Source organism: Hypomesus transpacificus, unplaced genomic scaffold, assembly GCF_021917145.1.
Source record: "Hypomesus transpacificus isolate Combined female unplaced genomic scaffold, fHypTra1 scaffold_391, whole genome shotgun sequence".
Classification (NCBI taxonomy): Eukaryota; Metazoa; Chordata; class Actinopteri; order Osmeriformes; family Osmeridae; genus Hypomesus; species Hypomesus transpacificus.
Window position 1 is genome coordinate 27,623 of NW_025813912.1, and position 11,177 is coordinate 38,799.

Below are 11,177 nucleotides of genomic sequence, written 5' to 3' on the forward strand. Positions count from 1 at the left end.
CAACCAGCCCGTTTCAAATGCTAATTTTTTGGTAGGAAAGCTAAGCTACATGTCTGCTTATAGTTAGTTTATAACATTTAGTTTTAACAAGAAGAATAAATGACGGAAGTAATGCGTGACATGAATTATTATCATTAGTAGGCAGGCGATTTTTTTTCTTTTTTTTGGGAGGGGGGGGGGCTTTTTTTCAGGCCAGAGCAACTGCCCAACAAAATTCCTGTGCACGTCCCTGGGAGGTTCTAACACACACACATCCTCCCGCCATTTCGGTTGAACCATATCAGTTGTGTCACCCTTCTCTGTAGTAACAGTAAGTCTGCACTTTCACAGAAAAGAGCCCTTATCACAGCCCCACCCAGTCCCCCAAGGACTAGCCACCTCCGTCATGCTGCCCTCTCCCTCACGCTCTCAAGCTGTGTGTATGTGAGTTTGAGAAACTTGAGAGATGCAGAGACTTTCTGAACACTAATCAGAGAAGGTCTGAACAGCGAGTCCTCTTACACAGGCTGTCAGAGTCTTACACAGGCTGTCAGAGCACAGGCTGTCAGAGTCTTACACAGGCTGTCAGAGTCTTACACAGGCTGTCAGAGCACAGGCTGTCAGAGTCTTACACAGGCTGTCAGAGTCTTACACAGGCTGTCAGAGCACAGGCTGTCAGAGTCTTACACAGGCTGTCAGAGTCTTACACAGGCTGTCAGAGCACAGGCTGTCAGAGTCTTATACAGGCTGTCAGTTTTACACAGGCTGTCAGAGTCTTACACAGGCTGTCAGTTTTACACAGGCTGTCAGTTTTTCACAGGCTGTCAGAGTTTTACACAGGCTGTCAGTTTTACACAGGCTGTCAGAGTTTTACACAGGCTGTCAGTTTTACACAGGCTGTCAGAGTTTTACACAGGCTGTCAGTTTTACACAGGCTGTCAGTTTTACACAGGCTGTCAGAGTTTTACACAGGCTGTCAGTTTTACACAGGCTGTCAGTTTTACACAGGCTGTCAGTTTTACACAGGCTGTCAGTTTTCCACGGGCAGGAAACACAGGTAGCCAGCTGACGACCCGCACTGGGATTTGGCAGAAAGACAAAGGTGTGTTCAGAAGACTTTTTCCATCTCAGAAATGTTTAACAATAAACGCTGTGCCTCAGACCAACAGAGAAGGCTGTGCCCCAGACCAACAGAGAACTATGCAGTCATATGCACTCAAAGCAGGAAGTGGGTAGTAAATAACCAGAGAGACATGATGTATGAATCGACTTTACATTCAATAGACAAAGAACCTCACATGCAAAGTTTCAATGAACCAAACACCCCACCCTCAGCTGAAATACCTTCACACACACACACACACACACACATTTATCAAGCTGACATGAAGAATGAAAGCTGATCGGGAGTCAGACAATACAGCGAGGAGAAACAGGTTCCACAGCTGATGCAACTCGAGGCCAGGATTGTGTTTGGCAGTCGAGTCAAGGTCCCACCAGTGTCTGTGATGATAAGTTATCACCTCCCCTGCAGGATGAACCCAGAGGACAGCAGCTCCACTGCAGGATGAACCCAGAAGACAGCACCTCCACTGCAGGATGAACCCAGAGGACAGCACCTCCCCTGCAGGATGAACCCAGAGGACAGCAGCTCCACTGCAGGATGAACCCAGAGGACAGCACCTCCCCTGCAGGATGAACCCAGAGGACAGCAGCTCCACTGCAGGATGAACCCAGAAGACAGCACCTCCACTGCAGGATGAACCCAGAGGACAGCAGCTCCACTGCAGGATGAACCCAGAAGACAGCACCTCCACTGCAGGATGAACCCAGAGGACAGCAGCTCCACTGCAGGATGAACCCAGAGGACAGCACCTCCACTGCAGGATGAACCCAGAGGACAGCACCTCCACTGCAGGATGAACCCAGAGGACAGCAGCTCCACTGCAGGATGAACCCAGAGGACAGCACCTCCCCTGCAGGATGAACCCAGAGGACAGCAGCTCCACTGCAGGATGAACCCAGAGGACAGCACCTCCCCTGCAGGATGAACCCAGAGGACAGCAGCTCGCTGGAAGACCATAGCAGTCTGGAGCATAGATATATATATAAAGGCCTTTATATATATATATGGTTTGGAGGCTGTGGGACACAGTGACCTGGTAGTAATTGACAGCAGACACAGTGAATTCATCTTGAAAGTGACCCCTCACACACACCAGTTCTATTTGAGCATAATATAGAGTAACAAAGGAAGCAATTGACAATAAAAGCATACCATGCAGAGATACAAATCGAACGGCTATTCCTACAGACTTAGATAAACGTAATATAAAAAGACTTGTACAAGGGCCATCATAACGTTAGAGAAGGTAATTATGCGTTCCCTCCTCATTGCAGACGGCAACACAGTGACACCCTGTGGTGAAGAAGCAGAACAGCAGACAAAGTGGTCCGCTTGTCCCCGGCATGAAAGAGCCTTTAGAAAAGAGCAGGGTTTTACTTCAGTCATTCCACAGGGATTATCCTCAACCTTGTGTCTCAGGCTTTCATTGTTTTAGCTGTGGCGTCAACTGGAAAAAAAAGAGAGAGAGGAATTATTGACAGATTATCACATGCATTACCATGGCCCTGATGGCTGAGGGAAAATGTGTGGCAAAATATGATTGTGGTGGTGGCTAGGTAGGCTTGGGTTTTTAACCGTCTTACACACTTGAACTCCACAGACAACTTTTTGCTTTTAATGCTGTATATTTTACAAATAAAAAATACAAAACAACAGCGTGTGATCAACAACAGTAAAAAAAAATCTCGTTACAGATCTGTCGGGTCCCTTCGAAACCTGATTTACTTACACAGAATAGCGAGTTTGGAGAGAATAGGTGACAGTGTCTCCTCAATACGTCTTTTCTGGTCAATGAATTCCTGGGTGGACGGGTCTTTGGCAGTCTGCACCCAGTCATACTTTGCCGTACAGATACTCGTGCACATGTTCTAATTTGTGAGGACAACGAAACATTTAAGCTAACTGTACCCAAAAAAATACTGCTTTATAGTTTATGCTTACTGGAACTTATCATTGGTTACATTTATGAAAGTTTATTAATATGTTGATGTTATGTTGTTGTAAGATCGTTATCTTACCTTATCTTCTTTGCTAAGTTTGCCCTGAACCTTGTCAGGATCGGAAACGGTGTCTCTCACGTGAGTTATGTAAGACACCAAGTCCTGCTTAGCCTCTGCAGCAGATGAAGTAAATGACTGCATTTTCAATTCATACAGAAATATGTATAATATTCTCAGTGTGTTTCTCTCAAATATAAATACATCGCGCTCTCGTTCTCGCTTGCCCCGTCTCAGAAACTCACCTGCCCAGTTAAGATATTCAGCGCAATCCGTTTTTAAATACCGGGAGGCAACATCAGTGGCTCGTTCCCCTCGGAAGTTCCTCAATTGCATGTTGGCACCCAGCGCTACCAAAGTTTTCACTGTTTCTAGCTGGCCCCAGAGAGTAGAGCAATGCAGCGGGGAATAACCTGGAAATAAGTTTACAGAGAACGTTAGACTAGCTCTATTCAAGGCCGTAGCCATGGAGTCAACATGGGGGGGGACGAATACATTTTTTATGATTATTTTGGACAGCGTGCGTGGTTGGCTGTCATATCACATTTATATTCTTATATCAGTAAATTGGGGGGGATATTTTGACCAGATTTGAATATTAAGGGGGATCTGTCCCCTCCAATATATATTATGATTACGGTCTTGGCTCTATTCACTGACGGAAGACCTACTACCATGGCATTTTCAACGAAAATGCACTTTGTATTTATTCTCATTTGATTGGTTATATAAAATAGTTAGACATTATCTGTCACGTCAACTGTGAAGCCAGCTAGACTATGCATACCTCTAACAGTGAGTTCATTGACTTCTGCTCCATGTTTAACCAGTTCTCGGACGATAGCTTCTCTTCCCAGCGCGCATGCTGAAAAAAAAGCATTCCTGCCGAGTTCATCCTTTACCTTAAATAAATATTTTGGAGAATCTCTGTCTGATACTGATAAACTCTCGACGGTTTCCAAATATTCCTGAAGACCTCTGAGATCTCCGGTTAAAGCATATCGCAATATTGAATGTTCTTCAAACGACTGCATAGTTTACAGTAGTTCAGTTTAAAATTAAACAGGCTTTTACTCTTTACTTGTAGCCGTTGTCAGTAAATCAAAACCTTAGACTTCAGTATTTGATTAGCTAACTTCGTTAATCTAGGTCACGATTAATTGTTTTTGTTTCCTGAAGAAGTCAACTACAGAGCACGGATATTTACCGTTTCCATGGATACAAGTCACGTTTGAGGCAGAGACGTGTGCGCATGTTTACAAACACCATGGGCGTATCTAGCCCTATTTTGGCTGGAGCCCCCCCAAAAGTTTCATTAGCCCCCCAATTTTTTTTCTCCATATTTTAAATCTAAACGTGTTAATTTATCTTCCTAAACTCCACTAGAGGACACTATTTAAAAGGATATTTTCTAACATTTCTTCTGGGGGAACAGGCCCCCAGACCCCCATAGTTTTGCTGGGTCACAGGAAAAATAACAGGTTTTATCTAGGGGCTTAGCCCCCCCAAAAGTGGGAACCTAGATTCGCCCCTAACACACACACACACATCTCAGTTCAGAGCTCTGCACTCCTAGTCCTTCAGACAGAGCAGACAGCATCTTTCCACTTGAACTCAGACTGGATACAGTGTACGTTGTAGCTAATGTCTACTCAAGTTAAATAAGCAAACTGTTATTTCTCACACTCACCCAAGGGTGCTTTACAGAGTAATGAAAACGTGTCATACAATGTTAATTTTAAACACAAATATACATATATAAAGAACCAAACATTCACAAATTATTCACGATTTAGATTTGGATTTAAAATGTGTCTCAAAGTTTCATTGTAAAATTAAGATACATAGTTTGGAATAGTTTCCCACACACTCCCTACACAACAGATGTTATCATTAATTGGCCATCATTGCTCAATAAATATTTTTTTTATTACGCATTGCAACTCTGTTGTGTAGAATCCCCTTTTGTTGACAAATGATACATTTTCGTTGCTACAAATAACTCACGATAAAGTGTCAAATTTAAAAAAAATTGCGACAAAGACTTCAACTAATATCAAAAGCGTGTGACAGCTGAACAAACATGTTTCTTGAGGTACTCCTTGTGTTTGTAACTCTTACCACAATGCGCACACCCAAAACTCTCGTTGCTGTGTCGTTTCATGTGCTTACGTAGGTGTGCCTGGTCGACAAAACGCATTTGGCAAAGGTTGCAAGGAAATGGTCGCTCCCCGCGGTGTGAAAATCGAATATGTGACTTCAGATATGTCTCCTGTTTATACGTTTTGCCACACTCTGTGCAGACGTGGGGCCTAGCATCATCGTGGCTGAGCAGGTGTTGTTTCAAATTGACTGCTGTTGCAAAACCTTTACCACACGTCTCACACAGGTGTGACCTGTCAACATGCGTTTTTATATGATTCCTTAAGCTTTTGTTGTTATTGAACACCTTGCCACAGTACTTACAGGGGAAGCTGTCTCCTGTGTGATACAACATGTGGGCTTGAAGTTTCTTCCCCGTCATGAACACAGCATTACAATGGGAACACTTGAAGCTCGCGATTTCTCCTGCCGGCTCTCTGTCATACATGGTACGATTATGGCGCATGGGCCCACAGCCTACTCTGGCTACTTTGGCCTGATGTCTGGCAAGATCCTTCTTGCACCCGAAGCTGTGGGAACAGATGCTGCAGCTGAAAGGTCCTTTTACATGTCCCCTCATGTGCCGATCCCGGCTCGATTTATTGAAAAACCTCTTGAAGCACACAGAACACGTCCGGTTGTCCACGATCACACCGGGGGGTGGACCCCGGACGGGGGTTTGGTTCTGGGGGGAGGCGGTGCTTCTGTGTGGCTGAGGAGACTCTGTGTCACTCTGGCTCGGGGCCGAGCCCTGGCTACTGTGCGCTAGGTCCTTCTGGCCCGGCTGCAGGTTCTGGTGGATCTCTTCCCCAGAGCCTTGCTGCCGGCTGGGAGACTTCCCCCCCACACGTGTGTCTGGTCCATGCCCGTCCTCAGAGGCCTCACCACTGCAGCCACGCAACTGGCTCTCCATGAGGTCTTCTACAGAAGTTGACTGAAGGTCGCTCTGCTGACCAACGAGGATTGTCTCCACACTCTGGCTCTCTGAAAGCTGGGTAGATTGAACGTAGCCTTTTCTGCAGGAAGGGCACCTTGTCCAGGACATACAGTTGAGACTGTGTTCCTTCATTTCATCAAAAGAGGTCAATGTTTGCCCACAAGGACACGAGTGAGGGTTTATGTTATGCTCCAGTTTCAGGTGCTCTGCCATGGTGTGGGTGTCTTTGAAGGTCTCGTTACACAAAAGGCAGGTTCTGTGGGATCTTTTAGGTACCACTCTGAAGGGTTGTCCCTGACTGTGGAGAGCGGTGGAGGCAGCTGATGTCGAGTGTGTGGTGCTGTTGACCTGCTGTACCCCAGTTTCGTTCATACAGGATGCCTCTCTGGTGTCCGGGCCAGACGTTTCCCCAGGACACTCTGAGCTTGGAGGAGCAGGATCAAATCTCTTCCCACAATCACAGCACAAATAAATCCTCTTCAGACACATTTCAGTGTGTTTCTCATAATCGGATTTAACGTAACACCTCAAGCCGCAGCCATCGCAACGATGTGGAACCTCTCTTGCCAATGGCTCACCATGGTTGCGTATGTGTTGAGTTATTGAGTTACGGTGGAGCTTCTTGTTGCAAATGGGGCAGGGTCGTTTGTTCTTCTGCCCTCCACGGCTAGTGGAGGTTTTCTGCTGAGGTAGAGTCCCTGGTTCTGACTCGATCTCTACGGACGATAAAGACGACACAGACTTGTCATCCTGCTCCCAATCTGAATCATTGTTGTGACTGGACACGTGACAGTCCTCCTGGTGTTCCTCCAAACTCTCAGAATCATCAAATTCTTCCCCACACCCTGTGCAGAAGTGGGGAATCTGCTCAGCATGAACGATCATGTGTCTGGTAAAGTCCTTTGCATTGGAAAAACTCTTCCCACACTGGGAGCACGTTTTCACACGCTTCCCAGCATGCAACGCATCAACAGAGGGAGAATCCTGACCTGTGCGGAGAGGGGACAGCCCTCCTCCTTGCTCTTTGGCCACAGCTTTGCCGGGATCCTCAGACCGAGATGTCGGTGACATCCTACAGAAGTCACTCTTGCGAGAAACAACCTTTCGTCTCATCCGCTGTGGATGTCCCTCCTCCCCCACCCTCGCCCTCTTCTTCTTCCTCCTGTCTGGTTGTTGTGCTGTTAAGGTGGACTCCAGCCCAGACAACAGCTCATCAGTGACTTCCATCCTGTATAGAACAACCTGTGGTTGATGGAGCAGACAGGAAATAACTGTTGAAGACTCGTCCATCACCATTCCTTTGGTTCTGGTAGTTTCTTCTCTAGTTTCCAGGTTTCTGTCACTAAGAAGAGTGTTACAAGCCAAATCTGTTTCTTCATCCTTTGCAGTCTGCAGTTCAACTGCTGTGCCATCCTCCTCCTCCCTCTCAAAGTTGTCCTCTGGTTCCTCCTCTGGACTAGAAGGTCCAGTTTGGACGCCCATTGCTTGATCAGCACTTATCCTCTGAGCTTCTGTGTGACTGGATTCTGACCACAAAGGTATAGCTGACTGGATGCAAGACAAGACTGGACTTTGAACACCAGGACATCCCTCCTCAGCCTCTGATTGGACCTCTGAGTCGTCATGGACACCCAAGTTGTCAAGCGTCTCTAGGCAGGACTCAGAGAGCGTACAGAGGATGTAGTTGTCTTCAGGTACATTACCTAGAGAAAGACAAGTTCATTATGCTATTTATTTAAATTGGTCTAAATTTGGTCAGCAGGTCTAGAACCGCACACCTTTAAAATATTACAACCTGACAGGTGTAGACTTGAAGCAGACTTGCTGGATCTCCTACCGTTGGTGTAGGAATGTCCACCTGTATTGTTATGGTTCAGAAGAAGGGTGCTCAAGGGCTTCAGGTAACACCCAGACTGCTGCAACTCCTCCAGGACAGAGGGGGCAGAGCTGAGAAACGATGACACCTACAGCAAAAGGAGGAAGCAGGAAGAAAAATGGAGCACCAGCAGACTTAACATTAAGTCATTAGGTTGTGAAAACCCACAGTTATTGTTCATTGTTATCATCGTCCTCGAGGTGAACGGTTGTCCTATCTGCTGTTTGCTAGCTGTAGATGTACATTTACATTTAGTCATTTAGCAGACGCTCTTATCCAGCGACCTACAGTAAGTACAGGGACATTCTCCCCGAGGCAAGTAGGGTGAAGTGCCAACGTCATTTGGCACATCCGGGAATCGAACTCGCAACCTTTTGATTACTAGGCCGCTTCCCTAACCGCTCAGCCACCTGACTCCCCCGCAAACAGATATCTAAATAAAAGAAGATAACCCTTTAATGGTAGACATGCAGGTGTGGTGTTTGTGAGGCACCGCTTTGGATAAAAAACATCTGATGAATAAATACATTATTATTATTTTACCTGTTTAAGGGTTGGAGTAGGAAGAAGATTGTCCAACCTGGAGAGAAACTCCCACACCAGAGTCTGAAGAGCAAAGTCATACTTGGGGCCAAACTCCTCTGGAAACATGTTCTGGGGACGAACATGAAACAGGAAAAGATGGTTTCCACCTACAAAGTGTTTACAGGCCTCAGCCTAAACTAGGGGTCGACTGATATAAGTTTTTCAGGACCGATGTCGATACCAATTATTCCAGATCAAAAAGACCGATAACCAATATTTGAAACCGATATATATGTTTAGTTTAAAAGTCATAATTCATGTCAAAATTAAGAATAAAAAGGCCTCTGACAAAAACTCTCTTAAATTATTTTAACAATTTCTTTAATTCTGAAAACTGTTAATAATAACAACATTATTATTAATAATAATAATAATAATAACAACAACATAAAAAGTGCAGGGAGCATCCAGCAGCATTCTGTAAACATTTTGTAAAACTTAAAGAAGTAAATTGAAACCACAACAAGCAACAAATGAACAAAAAAAAAAAGTTAATTTAAATCATTTAAAATAAAAGAATTGGGCGGTGCAGTGGTGATGGATGGATGACTTACCTGGAAGTAGTGTTCTCTCTGGGCTGGCTGTTCCAGCAGGGTTTCAATCAGCTTCAGAAAGTGTGACACTGATGTTTCCACGTCTTTATCAGAGATCTGTGGAAAAAGATGTTTCCACCCGTCATACATTGATACGTTACTCGTGCGATTGTAAAGAAACTGAACAAAATATGAAGTATCACAGCGGATCATGTTCACCTCCTGTCCCATGTGGATGGCGCTGCAGGTCCTTATCCTGTCTAGTTGCTGCTGGATGGTCTCCGAGTCGAGCAGGTCAGAAAGGCACAGCTCCAGAACCAGCTGAAGTTGAAGCATTTCTGATTACGCTTAAAACATACATTTCAGGGCATCGATTATGGAATGAACTGACTGACTGTCTAGCTAGCTACTGCCTCGCGTCTTTACCAGAAGGCTGACCAGTTCCAGTATGAAGGCTGTAAAGGTAGCTAGCTTCCCTAGCTAGCTAGACACCATGAAGACTGTGAAGCTAGCTAGCTACACGTACCCGCGCTCGCAGCCCCATGAGGAGTTGGACCGTATCTCGGTAGCTCATCAGATCCGGGATGACCGCTAACACCTCGGTAACAAACGTGTCCAGCACTCCGTAGTCTTGGACATTACCCCTCTCAACGACTTGCCATAGTGCTGCAGATACCAACCTAACAGGCGGAACCAAAACACGGACGGACGACACTGGAATAGTGGAAGAAATTATCTCTGTAATATCCATGTTTGCTCGTATGCTCATACTACGCCAGCATAATGAGAGAGTACTAGCCCACGGTACTTTCTGCTGATGCTTTAAAGCAAGGAACTTGGGACGGGGCTGAATGCCTTGGTCAGAGCCAGAGCCATAGAAAAAGAGAGTTGCGACACGCTTTGATCTCGCCGACACGTGATCACGTGGTTCATGTAGCTCGCTGTAGTTCCCCACTGCTGTCAACTTTTTTGAATGGTTTTCAATGGAGCTGGCCAACGGAAGTCGCTTTCTCAGGCAAATTACGAATGAAACAGGCTCAGTTGAAGAAATCCGATATTCTGGCTATCTTCAGCTGACTCTTATCTACATTAGGCAGTCCTCGCTGACGTTTTTGGTGAACAATGGAGTGAACTACAACATGTGTGAACACTCACTGCCAGTGAAACGCAGGAAAAAAGCTAGAGCTTTTTTGTCACGTGGTTCCGGTAGCTCACTGTAGTTAAATGAAAACCCACTGCTGTCAACGTGTTTGAATGGTTTTCGGCGGGACCGACAGCAGCACCATCTCGATTCACGGATATTTTCGGTATATTAACACAATATCAATTGGTTACTGGTGTGTTGTATCATGTATGTATGCTACTTTATTAACATGTATGTATAACATTAACTCATAATGCATAACGCAATATTGTGAAGCAGAGCTGGAAATGGCTATGCTAGCCTATATTGTTCCACTTAACGTTTAACCTTCGACTGTTGAAGTAAATGGGATTTGTTCAACTTTTATTTTCTTCATCAGCCCACTTACAATTTACCACATTAACAACACGTTTGTACTTGATGCAAGTTGAATCTAACCATGATCACCGGCAACTGTTCAATAGAAAAAAATTGAACAGAATATACAAGGCAACCAACTGCAATTCAATAAAACATTTTATTGTACAATATGTCCAGTGTTCTTCCACTCCTTTTGTTTGTAGTGAGCAGGTGATCTTAATGTCTGCTTTTCACAAAACTTAGACCGCAGTAGTAGATGCATCTAGTTGAGCTAACTAACTACAGTAGCTAGCTATTGAGTGGACCTGAAATTCCTGCCGAGCTTTGCTGGACGATAGGGGACCCAAGGCTTTAATCTGCAATTCATTGTTGCTAGCTATAATCAGATGTACTATAGGCTAATAAGAGCAGATTCTGTAAACTGTGTATGCCAAAGAACACCAATAACTTGAACTAATTTGACAGACTATAAACCAACGAACTTCTGGTTGATACACA

At 45.0% G+C, this 11,177-nt stretch overlaps 1 protein-coding gene across 7 annotated transcripts; it reads right to left on the reverse strand.

Annotated features, from left to right (window-relative positions):
* Positions 1 to 1,233: 1,233 nt before the first annotated feature.
* LOC124464708 (zinc finger protein 91-like) lies at positions 1,234 to 10,116 on the reverse strand. Of its 7 annotated transcripts, none has more exons than XR_006955747.1 (12): positions 9,702 to 10,116; positions 9,395 to 9,496; positions 9,197 to 9,292; positions 8,601 to 8,711; positions 7,977 to 8,145; positions 5,224 to 7,884; positions 3,890 to 3,967; positions 3,348 to 3,515; positions 3,124 to 3,218; positions 2,835 to 2,973; positions 1,663 to 2,552; positions 1,234 to 1,502 (listed from the first exon to the last, which is right to left on the reverse strand). XR_006955747.1 is itself a non-coding variant. In XM_047016513.1 (11 exons), exons 1-11 carry the CDS (start codon positions 9,942 to 9,944, stop codon positions 2,521 to 2,523), a joined length of 3,852 nt encoding a protein of 1,283 aa, XP_046872469.1. In that variant the 5' UTR covers positions 9,945 to 10,116; the 3' UTR covers positions 1,234 to 2,520. The 7 variants fall into 7 exon arrangements, 5 of the variants coding, with proteins under 5 accessions (XP_046872469.1, XP_046872471.1, XP_046872468.1 ...); XR_006955746.1 differs by having other exon boundaries at positions 1,599 to 2,552; XM_047016513.1 differs by having other exon boundaries at positions 1,234 to 2,552; positions 8,019 to 8,145.
* Positions 10,117 to 11,177: the final 1,061 nt, after the last annotated feature.

Bases quoted from the DNA above. Each gene is read 5' to 3' on its own strand.
- LOC124464708 (XM_047016512.1), bottom strand. From the start codon at position 9,944: ATGAGCATACGAGCAAACATGGATATTACAGAGATAATTTCTTCCACT. The intron at 8,712-9,196 runs GTAAGTCATCCA...GTTCGTCCCCAG, and splicing joins AGAGAGAACACTACTTCCAG to AACATGTTTCCAGAGGAGTT. The intron at 3,968-5,223 runs GTAAGAGTTACA...CTTTTTTTTCAG, and splicing joins TTTTGGGTGTGCGCATTGTG to CATGCGCGCTGGGAAGAGAA.